The sequence below is a fragment of the Saimiri boliviensis genome, chromosome 10, assembly GCF_048565385.1.
Source record: "Saimiri boliviensis isolate mSaiBol1 chromosome 10, mSaiBol1.pri, whole genome shotgun sequence".
NCBI lineage: Eukaryota > Metazoa > Chordata > Mammalia > Primates > Cebidae > Saimiri > Saimiri boliviensis.
The window spans coordinates 117681955-117704370 of NC_133458.1; the positions used below are offsets into that span (position 1 = coordinate 117681955).

General features: G+C 38.9%; 1 protein-coding gene across 1 annotated transcript in view; it reads left to right on the forward strand.

The window, feature by feature from the left end:
* LOC101048121 (amphiphysin) overlaps positions 1 to 22416 on the forward strand; it is a 252017-nt gene that overhangs the window by 197265 nt on the left and 32336 nt on the right. The window contains exons 16-17 of the mRNA XM_074379802.1: positions 319 to 375; positions 5420 to 5545. Coding sequence (XP_074235903.1) covers positions 319 to 375; positions 5420 to 5545 — 183 coding nt within the window. The remainder of the gene's footprint in view (positions 1 to 318; positions 376 to 5419; positions 5546 to 22416) is intronic.

Genomic DNA, 22416 nt, shown 5'->3' on the forward strand with positions numbered 1-22416 from the left:
ATGAAATCCTGTCTATACAAAATATACAAAAATTAGCCAGGCTTGGTGATGTGCGCCTGTAGTTCTGCTGCTTGGGAGGCTCAGCCTCGGTGGAGGCTACAGTAAGCATGATCATACCACTATACTCCAGCATGGGAGACAGAAGGTAACCTTTCTCAAAAAAAATTTAGATAGATGATAGATAGATAGATAAATAGATAGAATCTTTCTCTCTCTCTCTACACACACACACACACACACACACACACACACACACCCTGATGGTAGCTAATTTAATATCTTTTTTAAAAAATTTCTATTTTTATTCTTGATTTTCAGCCCCAGGATACTTCGTTATTCAAAATGCAGACAGACCAAAGTATGATCTGCAACTTGGTAAGTTGATTTGAGTTTGTGCTCTCAGTAAGTTGTTAGTTATCACTGAATGTTCTAAAGGCCATCTAGAGTTTAAATATCCAGGATGTGGTTTCATTCTTTCTAGGCCATCTAGAGTTTCAGTATCCAGAATGTTTCTGGATCCTGTACTTTTCTAAGAAACAAGAGAGAAAGTATCTATAAAATCTCAGTGTGACTTTGCATTGGGTTATTTCTATTCATATAGGCACAGTCATTCCAGCAAAAACCAGTCTCCTAGTTATGAATCCCAGTGGAACACAGTGAATCCATTGAGGACATGTATATTTCCATATGAATATTACTTAAGCTCCAGTATTTAAAGTGAAATTGCCTCAAGAATTCATGCTTCAAAATAAATCTTTGTTTCTTGAATCTGAAACTACCCCATTTCTTGTCTCATCCCTCCACTTTGTGGGAGGTAAAAAGCAATAGTGCATAGTAGAGCTGTGATTCCTAATTGGATGCCAAATGAGAGGAGAGAGAAAAGCTTAGTTGGGAGATGAGTAAGAAATAGAAATAGTTGCTCTTGGTGTTCGAGGAGATTCTTAAAAGATCTGAGGTGGGCAGATCACGAGGTCAAGAGATCGAGACCATCCTGGCCAACATAGTGAAACCCCATCTCCACTAAAAAATACGAAAATTAGCTGAGCGTGATGGCACACGCCAGTAGTCCCAGCTACTTGGGAGACTGAGGCAGGAGAATTGCTTGAACCCGGGAGGGAGAGGTTGTAGTAAGCCAAGATCGCTCCACTGCACTCCAGCCTGGCACCTGGCAACAGAGAAAGACTGTCTCAAAAACAACAATAACAACAACAACTCAGATGTGTTTTCCTCTTTGTACAATTAAAAGCATTTGTTGTTGTTGTTACAAAAAAAAAAAAAAAAAAAGATCAGTGTTGCAGTTACGATAGGAAACGTTTTTAGCAACAGCTTAAAGCTTACTAGTAAGGATGAATGGAGAGACCTTAAGAAATGTCACTTTTGCCGGGCACGGTGGCTCAAGCCTGTAATCCCAGCACTTTGGGAGGCCGAGGTGGGTGGATCACGAGGTCAATAGATCAAGACCATCCTGGTCAACATGGTGAAACCCCGTCTCTACTAAAAATACAAAAAATTGGCTGGGCATGGTGGCGCATGCCTGTAATCCCAGCTACTCAGGAGGCTGAGGCAGGAGAATTGCCTGAACCCAGGAGGCGGAGGTTGCGGTGAGCCTAGATTGCACCATTGCACTCCAGTCTGGGTAACAAGAGCGAAACTCTGTCTCAAAAAAAAAAAGAAAGAAAGAAATGTCACTTTTGAGCATGTCATTGCTACACTTCAGATGATTTGGGCTCTTTGAGACTAGTTCATGAGGATTATTTGTGGCACTATGGTGTTCCCGTGGGAATAGTGCATAATTATCCCAGCTTTGGCTTTCATATTGGATACTTGGGATTGGGATTAATAATAAAGAATTTCTTTTAAACTTTTATTTTTAAGTAAGGAATTCTATTCTGGGAAGTTTGTCTTCAAGGCTGGTTTGATATATTTGCAAAGTCAAGTGTGTCTCTCATACCCTGTCAATAGATTGTCACTCTTTTGCCTTTTGGGCAACCAGCTGAAAGGTACGGTCTCTCTGGCCTGCAAATAAATATTTAAATGTTGCAAATACAAATTATACTTGTGTTAGTAATGGATCCAGTGAAACCCATTTGTCATGTTCATTGATGATTCTCCAGCCAGGTGATGGAAATGGAGAATGAAATTTTTAATTGTCAATCATGAATGGTTTATGAAAAATGGAGAAATACCAGTATAAAAGGAAAGGCAATTGGTTATAATTAAACTCACACCTACTACATTGCTGCAAAAGATTCAAGTCTAGAATTCAGTTGTTTTTAAGTTTTGGTGAAACTTTCCCTACCATCCATGACTGGTCCTAGGAACTTCCATGCTTGTCTTTCCCTTCTCTTTCTATGTATTCTCTGAAGCAGACATCTTGCCCCTTCTTTCCATTGAGAAACAGCTTTGTCATGTTGAGCATTGCAAATGCTGCTAACCTTGGCCCTAGGAAATCACAGTGAACTGATGTCTCCCAGTGAGTCGTGATTGTACAGAATCTTCCCAGGAGCAGCAAAACTTCCCAGTGTTTGGCTCATTGACTATTCTAAGCCAGGTAGGGGGTGAAGTTGGTAATCAGCTGTACATCTCCCAGCCTGCATCATACAGCCCCGCAGGACATCTTTTGAGTACAAGTTGAAACCCTTTTGAATCAGATCTTGCTCAGGGCACAGGGTTGCCTCTAAACCCTTTTGCAGTTCTCACTAAATTAGCTCTCTCAGGACTGGAGAAACTGGATACAAGGCCACATTAGATATGACTGGATTTCTGCCCCTGCTTTCCCAACCCATCTCCTCTTCCTCTGTGTTGACCCGCCTTTCATCTTATCACAAAGGATACCAGAAAAGGTGCTGCAAGGCTACACTCCTCATTTTATTCTAGAGGAATAATTCTGTTTATGGTCCTCAGAGTTAAACCACTGTGGCATCAGCTGCCACCAGTATCTGTAAAGGATGCATCTCTTCTCCGAATGCACAATGACTCCTACTGAAGCAAACAGCATGAAATCATTACCAGCACTCCAAAATAGGTGTGGTATGGGATCAAGCCATTTGCAATGTCTGTCAAGGGAGGCATCTTGTAGAAAAAATGGTGAAGGCAGGGCACAATCCCCGCAGGACTATAGTGAATGTCCCACAAGAAGTTGCTCACATTCTATCTTTGTTTTTCCTTTTCTCTTGACAAAACACAATTTTACATTATCTTACAAGGAATAGAGAGGCGGCTTCTATTTCCAACATTGGGTAGCTGATTTTATATAGAATCATGCTTCATTGTTACTCATCATTTACAGAGTTATACTATCCTCCTGGAATTTAAGTTGTAGTGCCATATTGTAAAATTTCATGTGATATTATCATATGTGAAACACATTGTGACTTGTGGGTATATAAGCAATCTTAGGTTCTCTTTATACTACACCACAGTCTCACCGTCAAATTTCAACAACCAAATGCAATTAGACTCATTTATAAAATCACCCTAGCTATTCATTCCTGCCTTCTACAAAATGTCAGAATTTCTTTAGACGTCTAAGAAACCAAGTCTCTGATGCAAATATTTTTTGCATTTTAAGATATCCTGGCATTTTGTAAGATATAGGACGATGTATTTCTTTGACTCATGTTTTAAAACTTCTCTTGGCTTCTGATCTGGCTTCACTCTTACTTCTTCTGTAGTGTAGCCTCAGCTTGCAGGGAACAGCATCTGCTCATGGATTTCTTGCTGTTTTCTCAAATTACCCTTGTGTCCTTCATTGTGTAGGTCATTTGATACCAGGCTGTCATAGCAAATCATCCTGACTTCCCAAATGGTAGGATCATTCCCTGAGCACTTACAGTATCTGTTTGCTGTTATGAAAATTTGTTCCATTATGAAGATAATTCTTTTCAAACAATGAAAGTGAAGTGTTTTTCCATAAAGGACTCCTGAGAGCATATTAGTGTGGATTTTATCTCATTCTTTCTTAAAAATTGTGTCAGACCACCTCTTAAAGCTTAAAAAAGCTCATAAAAAATCAAATGTCTGCACACATCTACCAGTCCTTTGTATTTATTATGCCCTTTGAAAAGAATGGTGGTGTGACCCTGGCATGCATAAAAATGGAATGATTTGGTGGGAGGCATAAGACAAATATTTTGTGTATTTGTCCAACACTAGGCTATTCATATGCACTTTATTTCATCTCAGCATAACTTTTCCATCATTTCTTTGTGAAACTTGCCATGTGCACTGACTCAGATGAATGTACAGGACAAATAGAGGTGGATTTTGATTGCTTATGATGAGTTGGACTGAAGTTACTGATTTCTGTAATCACAGCATTAATTAGATAGTTCTTAGTCCACTGGGAAATCACTTTTAAACTTTTTTACAGCTAAGTGTTTTGATGACAGAAAAGGATCTTATGAGCCCTCTAATGGCCATCCATTTAGTGAAAGATGGATCTTTCTAGCATATCTAAGAACATGCTAGATAAATATGTTTATATTAATAAGAATGGAAAAAGAAGGAATATTTTCAGTAGTTGTTGTGACATGCATTGGCTGTGGTGCTTTTAATAGCTTGTTGTTAGTTTATATTGCTAATTTTAAAACTAAAAGCCTTAATCTAAGAGATGCCAGAAACCTGATTCAGCATATATGTAATTGAAATCAGGATGATGTCTATGTGTAGAGGTCTTGTTGGAGCAAAAAGACCTCATTCTGCCTACACAATTAAGGGAGTGTAATTGATACCATGGAGAATACTACCCAGTGGTTCTTTAAACAATTATTATATGAAATAAATGCATTACTAAGTGTTTTGTTGGAGGGTGAAAGGGAACAAGGGACTGAAGAGAAATTCACAACAAGGCAGTAAACTATCTATGATTGTGGTAGAGAATACCTAGGTAGCTCGGTCTGTTCCTACCAGACTTGGAAGTGGAACACTAGCTTCACAGTGACCTGTTGGGTCAAATGAATGCATTTTAGTCTGATTATTAGAACGACCCTTTCACTTTTTGGGTGCAATGCATATTCATAAAACTGAAGGACCCTGAACTGCTCTCTCGTGTCTCTGTCTCTCTCTCCTGTCTCTCTGCAAAGTAGCAGTCTCTTATAGCTATCATAGGTAATGGGGTAGTCAAAATGTTGCAAGTAAGTAAAATGGGCAGGTAAAACAGTAAGTCTTGCCTGACTTCTAGGGAAATGACAGTTCTTGATGATGGTAAAGCAGAAGTTTAATAAGACTCCATACCTAGTCTTTTCAGTTCTCCTAAGGCCTATGATGCCAAATATGGATGTCTTTTCTACAGCAAAGATTTCGTGAAGCTAGTTGCCTATGTGATGACAAAGAAAATCTTAATTGTCCAATATTCTGTAATGTTATCTATTCACCTGTTGAATCTTTTTCCTCTAACCCTCAAAACAAACACTCCAAGGCTGAATCTGAACAGGCTCCACCCACAGAGCCGAAAGCAGAGGAGCCCCTGGCCACTATCACACCCGCTGCTGGGCTGGACCTTGGAATGGACACTCGGGCTGAGGAGCCAGCAGAGGAGGCAGTGGTGAGTGCCACCTCCCTCCCACCCTCCATCTGCCTCGCTGCCATGGCCATGCTCATCTCATGATCACATGCATCGCTTTCATCTTTCCTCACTTGGGACAGACATGTTCCATATCTGTCATAACTCCCGGGTTCAAATAGCCTTCATTCCTATTCACTTTCTTTTTTTAAATAAGGAAAATATCCAGGTAACTACTTGTATGATCTAAAGAAAACTGCCACATAGCCACAGGTATAGCACAGTAGATGGGTTGTAGTGGTGAGTAATCAGGCCTATTAATGCTTTGTTCTACCTGTGACAGCTGGACATGTGCCTTAATTAGGAAACTTGCGTGTGATAAACAGAATAATTACCTTGTTAGTTGTGTGTACATATTGATTACTTACAATAGTAGTTTTGTAGGTTGGTTAAGGTCTAGCGAGGTGTTGAAATCCCATATCACAACTCGGTGAATGTATAAGGATTCTTACGTGCACCACCATTTGCTCACAATTAAGTTTGCTAATGGCTCTTATAATAATATGGACATTGAGGATGTTTTTGTCCTGGGAGAGAGATCCATTCTTCTTCCTGGAAACTTGCTCTTACCTTGATCCATGCAGTGATAAAGAACACCATATCGCAAACTGGGATGAGCTTTGATATGTGCCAAGTAGAATTGGACATTGTAATACCTATGAAAGTGTAGAGTTCAAAATACCCATGGTCAGTGAAAAGTCATTTATTTATGAAATGCAGAAATATGTCTTCCAACAATTTTAATCAGAGTACCATTTCCAGCCTTCACAGACTACAAATAGGAAAACCAATTTCTCTGTTACCAAAAATAACATTCCCTAGATAAGATACCTAGAGAAAGGAGTCTACTTCAATTGAGTCAACTTCATGTTGTTGATGCCTTGAGTCATTTTACAGGGAAAATGGTAGGTCATCTGTTACATCAACAGTTTATTAATCAAGTAGAAAAATAATAGTGCAAGATAGTAATGGAAAACACTTAAAGCTGGACTGAATCTCTCCCAGGGCATTGCTTGCAGAGACTTTAGACCAGGGAGTGCTGTGTCCATGGTTGCTCCCAGATTCACTGGAGATTTCAGCAAGTCCGTGCAGATAGTGCTTTTTCATTTGGTGTCTGACAGTGATCTGTCTACTCACCCTAGCTTTAAGATTATTTAAATAACAAAGAAAGGGGAAAAAATAGAGTTTACTTTTTGACTACTGTTGTAATTAAAAAGATAATTGATTTTTAAAGGAATATGGATGATGCCAGGGAGTTAAAAAGATATCGATTTAGGTGTTGAGGGAAATTGTTTCAATTCTGAAAAGCTCTCATCAAATCCCTATTTTAAACAGCAGCACAGACTTCATCTTCACCAGTGTTTTAAAACTAGTCCATTGATTTTATGCCCAAGACTATTCAGTGTAAGGCTTAATACTGTCATGCCCATGTGTTTGAGCAGGGGCAGCATTTGCTGTTGTGCAATAGATTGGAGGTGTGGAATAGACAAGCTAAGGTGTTCAATACAGGTGCAACGTTGTTGATTCTCCATGATCCCCTCTAAGAGTGGCATGTTCATATACTTCTCCCACCCATCCTCACTGCAACAAACTGATCTAAGTAGGCTTTTGGTTTTTTTCAGAATCCAGATTTGTGCTTTTCCAGTGGACAATATTAGTGGTCACCAATTATTTAAGTACCTACTATGTAATAGCTAATATATATATGCATATATTTGATGATCATTTAAACTAAGGGTAATATGAAAAATATTCAACATCATGTGGCATAGGCACCAACCATCACTCAAACCAGCTTCCTTCATATTGGGTAAGCAGCTATTTGGAAGAATGCTTCATTCTGAAAACATCTTTTCTCCTAAAGCTTATAGGTGAACTGTAAAGAATCAAAAATTTTGATTCCCTGTAAAATATAAGACAACTTACAGTCTTATGAAGGATTCAGGCACCTCATGAGACCCACAGGTGATGCAAGAATAATAGGTGCAGAGCTCACAGTGTGATCCACGCTTTCCACAGAGAAAAAAATTCAAGTTCATTTCTCCATATGGACTGAAAAATAGTGGTAACACTGTTAACTAAAAGGAGACAGTTTATGGCAATTCGGTTTGCCTATATTCATCCATAGTGGCTGCCTTCCATGTTTTTAACATGGACATACTTGGATGAAATCAATACTTCCCTTCATTCTCCTTTCTCCTTAGGAGAATAGAGTCAGATAAAATGTATTTTTGTTTTCAAAAGTAGATTTATAGCTTCTTCCCTCTGGTCATAATAATCTAATATAATATTAGGGTTATATTTCTCTGAAGAAAGGTCTATTCGGTTTTTAGATGTGTGATATTCAATTGTAAAAACAAAAATCCACATTGTGTCCCTAGCATTAATTGATCAGTTGACTGTGGTTGTCATCAGTCAGGATTGAGTTGACATGACCTTTTGAGGTAATCCTTTTCACCACTGAAATGCCACCATATATTAGTTCAGGTTTTGACAGAATGCATTTCATCTGAGATGATGTTTGTGATTGTTCTTTTTCATTTTTTAAGAGGCAAATATAAATTCAAACATAGGAAATTTTAATAGTGTTTCCCAAAGAAACCTGAGGCTTTTAAGAAAAGTTTATTACATTTTTGTTTGTTGTTTTATTTCTCGTATAGTTAGTATTGTCTTCAGTTTTTCACAACATCAGTTGTGACTAGTATGTCTGCAGGATTCATTTAAAAAATCAACACTCTCATTTTTCCTTTTCCAGATGTTTCTATGTATGTAAGTAACGAAGTATTTGTTAGAAAAAAATGATTTTGAGCCGGGTTCTGTGGCTCATGCCTGTAATCCGAGTACTTTGGGAGGCTGATGCAGGTGAGGACAGGAGTTTAAGACCAGCCTGGCCAACATGGTGAAATCCCATCTCAATAAAAATACAAAAATTAGCCAGGCATGATAGTGGGTACCTGTAATCCCAGCTAGTGGGGAGGCTGAGGCAGGAGAAGCGCTTGAACCTGGGAGGTGGGTTGTAATGAGCTGAGATCATGCCATTGCACTCTGGCCAGGGCAACAGAGCAAGACTGTCTCAAAAAAAAAAAAAAAGATTTCAATATGATTTCAATATTTATTTCAATATATGTCAGAGAATTAGGTTGAAAAGCAGGTAAAGATGAGCACAGAGCCAGTTCATAATGCATTCTTTGGTTACAGTTAATTGTGTTTAGATTTTTTTCTTTTTTTCAGAAAATAAAATTTTACTCACATTTATTCCATTTTCTTCTAGAGAAGTCCCTTCTAATTTTCTCTAAATTGTGGTCAGTACCTGTATTTTGCTTAAATAATGTGAATTACATCAGTGTTCTTTTTTGCCTTTTTTTTTTTTTCAAAATAATGCCATGTAATTAAATTTAGAGTTAGCATAATTTATAAAGCATATACATGTAAGGAAGACTCCAGTAAAGACGTTTTCAGAATTGTTGGGGAATCCTGGAATATGAAACATTACTGACCCATTATTTGAGGGACTACTTTGTTTTTTGCTGTGTTTTGATTTTTAAAAATTTTACTACTAAATTGTCGAGACCAATTTAAACCACCAGATATATACATATCAGAATTGCCAGACTATAGTTTATCAACTTCATCTTGCTAGGAATATTTCTGTCTGCTGGAACAGAATATATGTGCTCACTTCCTTTTTCACTCAGTTGACAGATACATTTTAGTCTTCTGTAGCTGTCAGGCTCTGTTCTGGATCTGGAAAATACACGGATGCGGTAAATCGATAGGGCTCCTACCTCCTAGTTTCCACAGATTAGTGGTTAGATGCACGTTACACAGAGGCTGAGATGTGAGGTGTCCTTCTGGGAAACAGCATTTGGGTTTTCTCCTTTTGCAGAGTAAGCATGAGAACTAGCGTTTTCCCTGTGCCTCAGATGTGATCTCCCAGTATGTCAGAGGAACACACTGACGACCAGAGGAAGCCAGGAAGCTTGAATTATTATCTGGCCTTATTAACATAGAATGATCTTCCAACTCCAAGTGCTCACACTGAAGTGTGCTTTAAGATGTCAAGAAACATACGAATGTATGTTTTTCTGTTTTGTTTTTTTTATGAGAATCTTGGAGATAGATGTTCCTATTTACCTTTCTTAGAAAAAAAATCATAGAATTGGTTGTTTTCTGAGTTTCACTGTATTCCCATTAGCAAATAGTTACATTTTCAATGCCTCTAAAGCTAAACAACTTTCTCTGCTTCTCTCTTGTTCATGATACCAACTACACAGCTTAGTGTATAATACATGACCATTAAATTGTGAGTCATTTATTTCTTAATTGATGCTATAGTTTTGGGGTCCTTAAAGGGTCTACAGTTTGATTTCTTAAAGTATAAATATTTATGTGGTTATTTTTGTCTTTTTTAAAATTTAGATACTTTGGCTTTTTTATATTTAGGAAAAACAAGCCAGTTATTATGATCAAAAGCAATGTCAGTTTTTTCATCTGTTCCACAGTAGCTCTGGACAGCTAAGCCCCACTTGCCTCAAATATAAAATGGAGTTAATAATAATCACCTTAAAAGTTTCCTGTAAGGGCTTAGAAATAATACATGTCATCAGTTTCAGCATCTGTCATGCAGAGGTTATTAGTCAATGACAATTTGGTGATATCATTATTGTTGTCGTTATCATGAAAAGTTAGTGAGGAGCAAATAAGCAGAAGCCGGTGAAATATGTACTCTGGGGAGGAGAAAGCAGCAGAGGCAAAGGATAACAGCCCCCTCTTCCTGCATTGCCTCAGTCAGAAACGGCAAGGGACCCAGGCCCTGTTAGGTCTCCATCAACACAAATTTCCTGTGATTCCTGAGTAATCTGTGTCCCATCAAAGTTCTTTGTCCTTTCTAAGAAGTCTTTCCCTTTTCTAGGCACCTTCATACTCAGTGAATGAATAGGGAATGTCTCTATCTTCATTTCCCAGGAGATGTTGAGTATTCAGAGAACTGGCAGTGCCTTCTCAGCGTATCCTCCTTCAATGTGATTGTAGAAGGGAAAAGATGGGCAGATGATCTCCAAATGTGATACATCCAAATCTGACACAAGTAGCTGAACCTAGATCTTTCTCTCTGTCTTTGTAGGAAGTCATAGGGAAGGGATCATGATAGCCAAGAATAAAGTGAAAGTAACAACACGGTGATCAGCTTCCCTCACCTCACAGAGCAGGTTGATCTGGGTTTGCTGGTGTACCTCTCGGGAATTTGGGGCCACTGCTGTTTTGAAATGTGGCTGATATTAGGTATTCATTAACCACCTACCAACTGCTAGTAGTGGTACACACACACACCATCTTCCCTGCCTTCCGAGGTGTGATGTCCAAAACTCCATCTCAAACAGCCACAAGTGAGACTTTTTAAAGATTATTGTTTATTCAAAGTGTTGTTATAAATATATGTGAACCTGAACTCAGAATTCAGGTTGTTCTTCCACTATTGAGGAGCCATTTTTAGGTCATAGATGCACAGTGACTTTTAAGTATTACTTTTGACATATACTTTTCTTCTGGGGTGAAATTCACATGAAATAAAATTAACCATTTTAAAGTGAACAATTAAGTGGCACTTAGTACATTCACAGTGTTGCGTAATCACCTCTGTCTCATTCCAAAACATTTTCATCACCTCAAATGACAGCCTCATAGCCATTAAGCAGTGACTACCATCTTCCCCTGCCCAGGCCCTTGGTAGCTGCCAATCTGCTTTCTAGGTCTATGGATTTATTTATTCTAGAGAGCTGATACAAATGGACATAGAATACATGATGATAAGATGGTTTTGTGTCTTCCTGGGTGTATGCTTTTTGTCACATACTAACTCTAGAGCTTTAGCTTGATATCTTTAACATGACTGGTTGTCATTGACTTCAAGATAAGAAAATCTTATTCTCTCTTCTGAATACATATTGGTCCCAATTCATAATCCCTCACTGAAACCATTCCTGGCCATCAACACAATTAGGTGGCCTATGTGAGACCAGAACCATTCAGAAGTTAAAGACAACTCTATTATAGAAACAATAAAGTCTCACCCCAATATCAAGCCCAGTCCCACCCCAGAAATCAGAATTTAGACCTACAAGAGCCTTACAGATGCATTCTACTAACTGGCTCATGCCTCTCCCCCTAACGGGGTCAGTGCTGAGATTCATTTAGTCCGTGGGTAATATGGAACCAACCCCTCCAGACCATGTGTGTTGAGTTCTCATCCACCTCTTGCCTGTTCCTGTTTTGTCCATCCCCTCACCTCTAGGGCAGAAAGGCCTCTGTGTGACTCCCTCCTCGTTAGCCCTCCATGGACATGAGCTGGAGCCCTAAATATGATCAGGAAAAAGTGCTTGATTTGAGATCAGCGGTCCCTTCCTTGTCCCCGGCAAGTTGCCTTGTGTGCCAGCATCGGTGCTCAAGCAGCTCAAATACTGTCTTTGAGGACTGTTGTATGTGTCCTAAAGTGAAAGGGAGTATGACCAAAGACAGTAAGGTTACAATAAAGAAGGCCATGGTGTGATGAGATGCTAGGGAGCCCTAGCATGTACATGCATTCTCTCACAGCAGTCCCGTGATACAGGATTGTTTAGGCATCAGGACCGCCATTATATAGATTAAGAAAACGAACACAGAGATTAATTGATTAACCAAGATTCCACACCTAGAAAGTAGTAACATGTGATGGAAATCCTGGTATTTTAATCCATAGCTGTCCATCTCCTGACTACTCCAGATGTTATACTTTTAAAAAGAGCAGGTTTATAAAAACGTATTAACACATTTCGTATCACATCTAACTAAAGCTGTTAGGGTCACAACTTAGGGTTCACGGTGACATGAAGACTTCCAATAACAAATGCTTAGACTTGATGGATGTTACTGGTTTGTGGCTGAGGAGTTGAAATGAAACAAACTCTGTGCAGCCTCAACCTTGAGCTTCTCAGAGGCAATGTGTGTCCCAATCCCCCACTTTGGCTGCAAAGCAAATTTCAAAGGGGATGTATTGAGAAGACCTTGAATTAGGAATATGGAGAACTGACTCCCTGGCCAACCAGTGAGGTGGCCTTAGGGAAATCATTTTACCCTCTGTGTCAGTTTTCTCATTCCTCCTTTAAGAAGGTTGTACCTGATAACCTCTTCCTGCTTCCCAAAATCTACAATTTATTACTTTAAAAAAATAGACTTTCAAAGTTCTTGTAGTAACAGAAGAACCCTGTGTTTATGGCTTTTTTCCAGCCTCTGTTTGCTAGGCCCTCAGGATGACATATCATTGTGGAGAGGCTTTTACTTCCTACTGCCATGGCCAATTCAAAGGCTGTGAACTCAAAGGTTGGCAGTCGGGCCTTCCAAGTGCAACTTTCAGCTGCCTACCGCTCCTCAAGCTTCAGGCCCCACACTGTCATCTGGTCGGTCCCAGGTTGCACACTGAGATGTACGTTGTGCTTGACAGGGTCAGGTTGGGGAGTTTTGCCAACAAGGTGTGATGACATTCAGGTGATTTGCAAATCACTGTTTCTCAATCTAGTCTCTGGGTACTTTGGCAGCCTTCCCTCTGCTCTCCGCCAACCTGAGCCTGGGCCTGCTTAGGAGAAGGCAGTTTAAACAGTAACAGTAGGCACTTTACACATTATTCAAAGATGGCATAGCCAGGCATGGGAAACTGCTTACTGTACTGTAAGGGTGTCTTCCTTAAGCAACCGCTTTAACAAACTTTTTGCAATCTGCATTGAAACTGTCCACAATGGCTGCTCCAAAAACATGTATGTACTCATCTTCCCATCTCTGAGAGAGAACCATATGTGGTATGCACATTTGCATTAAAAGATAAGTCTCCTTTTCCCATCCACTTGTCCCCTACACATTGCAGATAAATCACTAATTAAATCATTAGATACTGATCTGTATTATTATTGGATATTCTGATATGAACTTAAAGGCCAGATTAACCTAAAATTCATTAACTTTGAGATCTCTGTAGAACACTTTAATTTTTAAAGAAAGTTTTGGAGCTAGTTCTGACAGACGTTGCCATGGCAACAGTGCTGCCTGTGGTTGAGATGCCCTGGGACCTGGCTGCTGAGGGTTCGTGACAGGACTGCAGGCAATACCAGGAGAGCAGATTGAAAAAGACGGCGGAGCTGAAGGTTGCCGGGGGATACCACTAAATTCCTTTATTAGAAAGGAAGCGCAGAGATGTGTCAAATGAAATTTTGCGATACCAAGTGCCACCTTTGAAAGGAATGCTACTGGGGACTCGGAGTACCATGAGAGAGCTTGCCCCTATAGTCACACTGAAGGAAATTTATGACCTGCATTGTTTTAAATATAGTTCATGCAAAGAGATTTTCCAGTCACCAGCCTGTGTCACAATTCAGTCATCTTCTATTTGGGGCCATAATGATGATCTGGAGACTCTAGCTGCCTCTTGGGCTTTTCTTTAAAATGTATTCTGAAGAAAATGCTGTATTTTCATTAAAATGCCAACAATCTTCAGACAAATCTAAAAATGCACCAAAAAGCCTGTCTCCAAGTGTACTTGCATCAGCCGCAGCACGGAAGTCTGTTCTGCACCTACAGTGGTGGGTGGGGAAGTGGGAAAAGGCCCCTTCTCAATATTTCCCAGCCATTGGTGCTGCCTCTCTCAGAAATCAGCACCATGTCTGCATCTCCTTTGTTCCAAGGGGCACTTTGGCAGGCCATATTCCTCCTTCCCTTGGGGTGGCCTGTGCAAGGGCTAGCTCTCCGGAGTACCCGCAGCTTCCCAGAGTCCTCTCTATCAGCTCCCTATCATTGCCAAGTCATAGTACGTTCTAGAGTATGTTTGCGGGGATCTGGTGACAAGCTGCACAAAGACTGAGCTTCCTCAGGCAGGCAGTGACCTACATTGGGCACACAGCTGGTGTGGCATCTACCGTTTTAGCACAGGCCTGAGGGGAACGTGAGTGCACCTGCAGGAGCTGGTCACTGCCGCTGTCCTCAGGAAGTTTTCTGATGGCCACCGACAGCATTGCCCAGGGTCATAAGGGCAGAGGGACTCTCTGACAATTTGGTGGTCAGCAGTTGGGCATGGAAAGGAGAGGAGCAGAGAAGCACCCCCACCTGCCCTTTCTGCAGAACTCCAAGTTCCTTAGGAGGCAGTCTCGCCCAGAGTCTTGTAGCTTTCCTTTCCTACACCACGGGAACTCCAGCAGGCCCTGGCCTTCTTGTCTTAGCTTTCCATTCAGATCATGGCCACTCACCTGTAACTTCGATCATTCTTCTGAAGAGAACTGGCATCTGACACCTCCAGTCAGCCATCTTGGAAACAAAAAAAACCCCACAAAAGTCCTTGGGGTATTTTTTTTTTTAATGAAATTTATCATTGGAATGTGTAAATGAAGATTTACGAGAAAGCTGAAAACACTTAAAAATCACACAAAAGATCAGATTCACTATTATTAGGATTTTTTTTTCTTTTTAATGATTTTACTTTTTTTCTTTAAGAAGAAAACTCGCATATTGAAAAAGAAAGTCAAAATTTCAAAAGTATATTCTAGGAATGTTAGCTAAACCCAAGAGAATTTTTTTTTATAAAGCAAACATAAATGGATCCTTGAAGCATAATATCTGAGTCAGGTGAAGGAAAATATGTAAGGATGTCCTCCATCTCCACCCTTTAGAGAAGACAGCTTGCGTCTACCCTGCCATGAGTAGGGGGTTCCTTTCTGAAGCATTCAGGCCATTTGGGGCCTGCTGCGAACTCTCACACAGTGTATCTTTGACACTTACATTTAACAGGTGATTCCATGTTAAAGATGATAAATCCCTCTCCAGTTCCTGTTCTGAAAAGGACATCTGAGAGACCCCAGATAGTAAAATGGAACAAAGGGTTTCCACATCTACTGTAAACATCAAGCCTAGAGAGATTTCTCCTGATTTGAGAAAACTAAGCAAATAAATACGTTGTTTTTAGATTACCAAAGACCTATAGAGCAATACAAAAGAAAAAAATGATTTCATGCTAGAGTTAAAAGTTTCCTTAGAGAACATGCAGCATTAACAAAGATGACCAGACATACAAAGACAAAATTTAAAAATTGCCTTCCTTTTGCTATCAGTAAAATTCAAGATGACCTTGACATGTGAAACGGAAGATGAAGGGTGAGATGATAAGGCAACAACATTGAGAAGAAAAGAAAGTCGCTTTGTAAGGCAGATAAAAAGGGAACTCGGTAACATGAGAAAAGATTTTAGGGGGGAGGAAATATAATGTTAGAATTGGAATTTGCATGAGAAGTGGTAAAGACTAGAAGCCACACTATAGAGAATGGATTTAGTGATACGGGGAGAAGCTGGAGGAGTTCTCCCAACACATAAAGAGAAGCACAAGCAAAGGTGATAGATTTAGGGGCCAAAGAGGGAGGATACAGCTCATGGGTAGAAGTTCGTCCTGAAGAAGAGACTATGAGAATGTTACAGAAGCAGCAGTGGCCAGTATAATAGAAGAAAACGTGCTCAAGCTGAAGTTGTCCTAGTTGATGGAATTCCTGCATGTGGTTTGTAAGAAATCACCAACAAAAAGCAAACTTAATGGCGAGAGACTTAACATTGAAATGTATTCTTTTAAATATTTGAGTTCAAAGTTTAAAAAAATCTTCTGCAAGCATCTAGATTGGAAATAAGAAGGCACTACAAAAGAACAACAATGACGTTGTTCTATGACTTATCCATATCAACACTGAAGGTCAGAAACTATTAGAACAAGCTACAGATTTTGAGCACAAAGAAACACAGTATAGTAATTCTACACCAAGTCAATAGCTGGTCATGTAGGAAAGCAGCAGAAAGACATTACTAACACATAAGGGGCTAGAGACTTTTCGTAGAATCCCTAAAAAGCATTTTGTGAAGATATATTGCAATTGACTGAACAATGATTCAAATCAAGGCGGATAGATGAGAAGACCTGTGTTAAAGCAAATGTGGTTGTATGTCTATTGAAGATGCTAGGTGGTAGGCATTTGGATGTTCATTGTATGATTCTATGTCTTGGAAAATTTTTGTTTTTTTGAAATTTCTTATAATGTTGAGCAGAAACCCCAAAACATCTTTAATGGAGACATCGTGGAGAAATAAAGAGAGCAGTGTCCAGTATTTAAGTTACTTAAATGTGTAACCTAAGTAACTGTTGGGTTACAAACCAAAGATCTTTCTCACAGTATTAGAGTAACATTAAAAAAATGAAACCAGGTTGGGCATGGTGGCTCATGCCTGTAATTCCAGCACTTTGGGAGGCTGAGGCAGGCAGATCATCTGAGATCAGGAGTTTGAGACCAGCCTGGCCAACATGGTGAAACCACATTTCTACTAAAAATAAAAAATTACCCTGGTGTGGTGGCTTGCACCTGTAGTCTCAACTATCTGGGAGGCTGAGGCAAGAGAATCGCTTGAACCTGGGAGAAGGAGGTTGTAGTGAGCCAAGATCGCACCACTGCAGTCCAGCCTGGGGGACAGAGTGAGACTCTGTCTCAAAATAAACAAACATGAAACAAATTAGTGTTGAATGCTAATTAGAACTGTTATATAATTTATTAAATAGAATAAGCAATATAGTATATCCATTGATATAATTTTTCTAAGAAACAGGACTCATGTTTAGTAAATAAACCTTTGTATGATTAGAAAATGAACACAACTAAATATATCAAAATGTTACCACAAATTATTATTTTAAAATTTATTAGAAAAATCTTTGACATTTTATAGAAAAATGTCCATGGTCAGTTACAATAACCTACTTTATAAATAAGTATGGAATTTCATGCTGGGCAGAATAAGAATCAAAGTATCTTCACTTGTCTCATCCAGACCAGTTGCACGATTGGCAAACTACTTTTCAGGCATTGTTCAGAGCTAATACTGCCAAGAAAACAAGCAAATAAGTAAATAAACGAGTTTATGAATGTATGAATGTGTGACACAAACCTCAGAGACCACGAGTTCTCTTCAGCTTGTCACTTCTCTGACACATTTGGAGGTCTTGATCCTTGTTGACCTGCTTTCGCGGCACAATCTCATAGCTGTACCAGCTAGTTTCTGTCACCCAGTTGTGTTTCCCTATTTTACATGATTGATAAACTAGGCTGTTGTTGCATTGACTTCATGTCATTACATTTCCAGAAAATTTTGCTAAAGCAAATTTAACAGGTGTTTAGAGGATCCTGGCATAAATGCCATAATTATATGGCTTTCCACCAAGGAGGTGATTGAGGCAGAAGGTTAGAAAGCAAGGAGGTATGTATGGTGCAGAGAGCCACCACCTACACTCTCCAGAAGATTCTGTGCTGGTGGCTGTGATTTCTGTATGATGAATAGGCAGGTTAGCAGTACTGGTTTCTGTACCTCATAGACCTTATGGATATAGTCAATATGTGCCCAGGGTCAAGGAGAATTTTTTTTTTCCTTTTTTTAGATGGAGTCTCACTCCGATGCCCAGGCTGGAGTGCAGTGGCACGATCTCAATCTCAGCTCACTGCAACCTCTGCCTCCCAGGTTCAAGCGATTCTCCTCCCTCAGCCTCCTGAGTAGCTAGGATTACAGGTGCACACCACCACACCTGGCTAATTTTTTGTATTTTTAGTAGAGACAGGGTTTCATCATGTTGGTCAGGCTGGTCTCAAACTCCTGACCTTTTGATCCGCCTGCATCAGCCTCCCAAAGTGCTGGGATTACAGGCATGAGCCACCATGCCCAGCCACAGGGAGAACTTTCTTAGTTTCTCTTTGCAATAGCAGTTTTCCCATAAATATATTTGACCAATAGATAGTACGGTTTGGGCAGAAAATAGGATACTTGTGTTTATCTGAACATTTAGAGTGAAGAGAAAAATTTGATAGGTATGAAAGGCTTGAAATACTTTCAGCAGTTTCAGACCTCTGGTCTTCCTGGGTAACAATTTTTAAAAAGCAAATAGCAGTCATTTGTCATTGTGGTTTTTCCCAGCTGGTATAACATGTACTGAAGCAAACAGAGCATAGAAAATGGTTTTTTTTTTCTTTTATGGATCTACAAATAGCTAACAAATTGAAATGTATGATAACAACAATAATAATAAGAGGGATAACTTTCATCAATGAAAACCTTTTCACTCTTTTCTTGATTTTATCTACAGCTAACACCTAATCTGAACAAATGGGTTCTTGTTTTCCATTGTTTTTTTATGTTGTTTTATTTTTGCAGTCAGTAAATAGGCATTGGAAATATTTTGGTAAGAGCAAAAAATCTAGACCAGATTCCAGACATAAAAGGACGATTGAGGCACCCCTGATTATCAGACCAGTGTCAGAAACAGAAAGCTATGAGGATAAACAGATAGTGGATGATCCTTCTCTGTTTATGTAATGTTTTTAAGCTCTGTAAAATCAAAATGTTAAGTAAACAGCAGGTGGAGAAAATGGAATTCATTACTAATGGACTTAGAATAGGGTGTAGAAGTGTTCATTGTTTTTTTTCCAAGTAGATAATTCAAATTGTTTGGCTTCTCTTTATAAAGTGCCAATTCCTTAGCACCTTACCTTTGCCATAATTGTTAATTTCAGTATTTTCCTGATTTTCATTTATCATTCTTAAAATCCACCTTCTGCATGCTGCAGTTCTTTTTTATGTGACAGAAATGAGGTAACTTGCTGATGTGCTGAGGCTGAGTTACTTACTTGCTCCTGGTAAGGTAAGGAACGTCAGTGCTGTCAGGCAGAGCCCTTGGCCGCCACCTGCTGGTGATTAGTGTCACAGCAGCTAATAATGCCTGTTTTGTATTATTTTATTTTATGTTTAACTTTTGCAGGTACATAGGAGGTGTATATACTTATGAGTTACATGTGATATTTTGATATAGACATACAATGTGTAATAACTACATCAGGGTAAATGTCTATCACCTCAAGCATTTATCCTTTTTTCACATTACAATCCAATCATATTCTTTTAGTTATTTTAAAATGTACAATGTTATTGTTGACTACAGTCACCCTGTTTGTGTTATAAAATGCTAAGTCTTATTTATTCCTTCTAACTATGTTTTGTGTCCATTATCCATCCTCCCTCTCCCATACTGCCTCACTACCCTCCCAGCCTCTAGTAACCATCCTTCTTTCTACTGTTTCCCTGAATCCAATTGTTTTAACTTTTAGCACACTACAAATAAGTAAAAACACTCAAAGTTTGTCTTACTGTGCCTAACTTTTTTCCTTTAACATAATGATCTCCAGTTCCATCCATGTTGTTGCAAATGACAAGAGCTCCTTCTTCTCTGTGGCTGAATAGTACTCCATTGTGTATAGGCACACATTTTCTGTATCCATTCATCTTGATGGACACTTAGGTCACTTCCAAATCCTTGATATTGTTAATGGTGCTGCAATAAATGTGGGAGTGCAGATACCTCTTTGATATGTTGATTTTCTTTCTTTTGGGTATATACCTAGCAGTGGGATTGCTGGATCATATGGTAGCTCTACTTTTTTGTCTGTTTGTTTGAGAAACCTCCAAACTGTTTACCCTAATAGTTGCAGTAATTTACATTTCCACCAACAGTATACAAGGCTTCTTTCCTCTCTACTTCCTTGCCAGCATTTCCTGTCTTTTGCATCAAAGCCATTTTAACTGGGGTGAGATGAGATCTCACTGTAGTTTTGATTTGCATTTCTCTGATGATCAATGATGTTGAGCACCTTTTCATATACTTGTTTGCCATTTATGTCTTGAGAAATGTGTATTCATAACTTTTGCCCGTTTTTAAATTGGGTTATTAGATTTTTTTTCCTGTAGAGTTTTGAGCTCCTTATGTATGTTGGTGATTAGTCCCTAGTCAGATGGGTAGTTTGCAAATATTTTCTCCCATTCTGCAGGTTGCCTTTGTTGACTGCTCCCTTGGCAGTGCAGACGCTTTTGAACTTGACATTTGTCAATATTTTGCTTTGCATGCCTGTGCTTTTGGTGTATTACTCAAGAAATCTTTGCCCATTCCAGTGTCCTAGAGAGTTTTCCCAATGTTTCCTTTTGGTAGTTTGGTAGTTTGAAGCCTTAGCTTTAAGTCTTTAATCCATTTTTATTTAATTTTTGTATATGGCAAAAGATAGGAGTCTAGTTTCATTGCCTGCTTAAATTATCTGGCAAAGAAAAGGTGATAACATCTATATTTAGTGATGATAAAATCTTATATAACCAAATTGATAGATATCTAGAGATAAATTACAGGTTAATAGTAAACATTTGTATGGAACAAGTTAAAAAAATTACCTGTGGCAACACCATCTATAGGTCATGGAAATATATCCTCTTCCAGAGATACAGTATCAATTCAATTGAGATTGAAAGCCAATTAGTAATAATATGTACTTGGAACATATTTGTATAAAAGGATTTATGCATAATCACTTGGGAGAGTAGCTCATGAAATAACATCCTGTCTGCTATGTCTGCTTTTTCATCTGTAGCAGTGCCTCTGTTGCATGTGTGTGTAGTGGTGGTATCTGCTGCTCTGTTTGTCCATACTGTCTGCATGTAGATAGAGTCCATCTGCTTCCAAGCTGTTGAAATTAGTGGGGTATTTGTAGTATGATTTTCCAGACAGATGGAAAGAACAAGCTTAGAATGACGACACAACCTCTTTTCTACATTTTAGCTCATAAATTTATTTTATGCACATTGTCTTTCAGTAGACATTTTTAACACTGAATAAACTTTACTAGGTCCTTAGTATCCTAGAGAAAATTCTGTTAAGGTCTCCAGCAATAAAGCTGTGAGCAATTGCTCCTCATTCTTCTTGGGATTAAGATGCACTGACAATTTATGTTCTGGTTACTACTCTCTTGACAACAGTAACAGTAGCATCCATAAAAAGGTCAGTGCTTATTTAAAAGAAGAAATGAAATTTTATTTGATTTTAAAATGAACTTTTTATTATAGGAATTTTCAGCCGTCTGCCAAAACATAAATCCTTGTGCATGTGTTATTCCGTTTCAGTAATGAACAACATCTATAACTCACTTTAAATAAGTATTTGTTAAAATTCATGAAAAAGGATTACTTTTATGAACTCATATTGTATCAGTTTGTTTTCATGATGCTGATAAAGATATACCTGAGACTGGGCAATGTGCAAAAGAAAGAGGTTCATTGGACTTACAGTTCCATATGGCTGGGGAGAACTCACGATTACGGTGGAAGGCAAGGAGGAGCATGTCACCTCTTACATGGATTGCAGGAGGCAAAAAGAGAGCTTGTGCAGGGAAACTTCCATTTTTAAAACCACCAAATTTGGTGAGAGATTTGATTTCACCATCATGAGAACAGCACAGGAAAAACCTGCCCCCATGATTCAATCATCTCCCACTGGGTCCCTCCCATAACACAAAGAAATTATGGGAGCTATAAGATGAGATTTGGGTGGAGACACAGAGCCAAGCCATATCACATGTACTTTCATGGCAGGGCAGGAAGAAAGAAATATATCATGGCTAGAGATTGCATTTTAAATCATTGCACACCCTGTGTGGAGAGCCATATCCTTGTAATAGGAGATTCTCATGAGAGGGAAGTAAATTTCTAAGGATGTCAGTAATACTTGGGCATATAATGAGTAGTATAGCTGTTAACATTTCTTTTTCAGTCCCAAATAAAAATATTATCATGTAGAATAATGTACTGTATGTATTCTGTAACAGGTATTTTTATTTAAACGGTTACCTGTATCTTTGAGCCAGAAGAAACATTTTTAAAACTACTTTGTTATAAGTGTAGGTGTGAGGTTCGTGTTCTTCATCTCCAATTTCTGATGCCCAGTCGGAGGT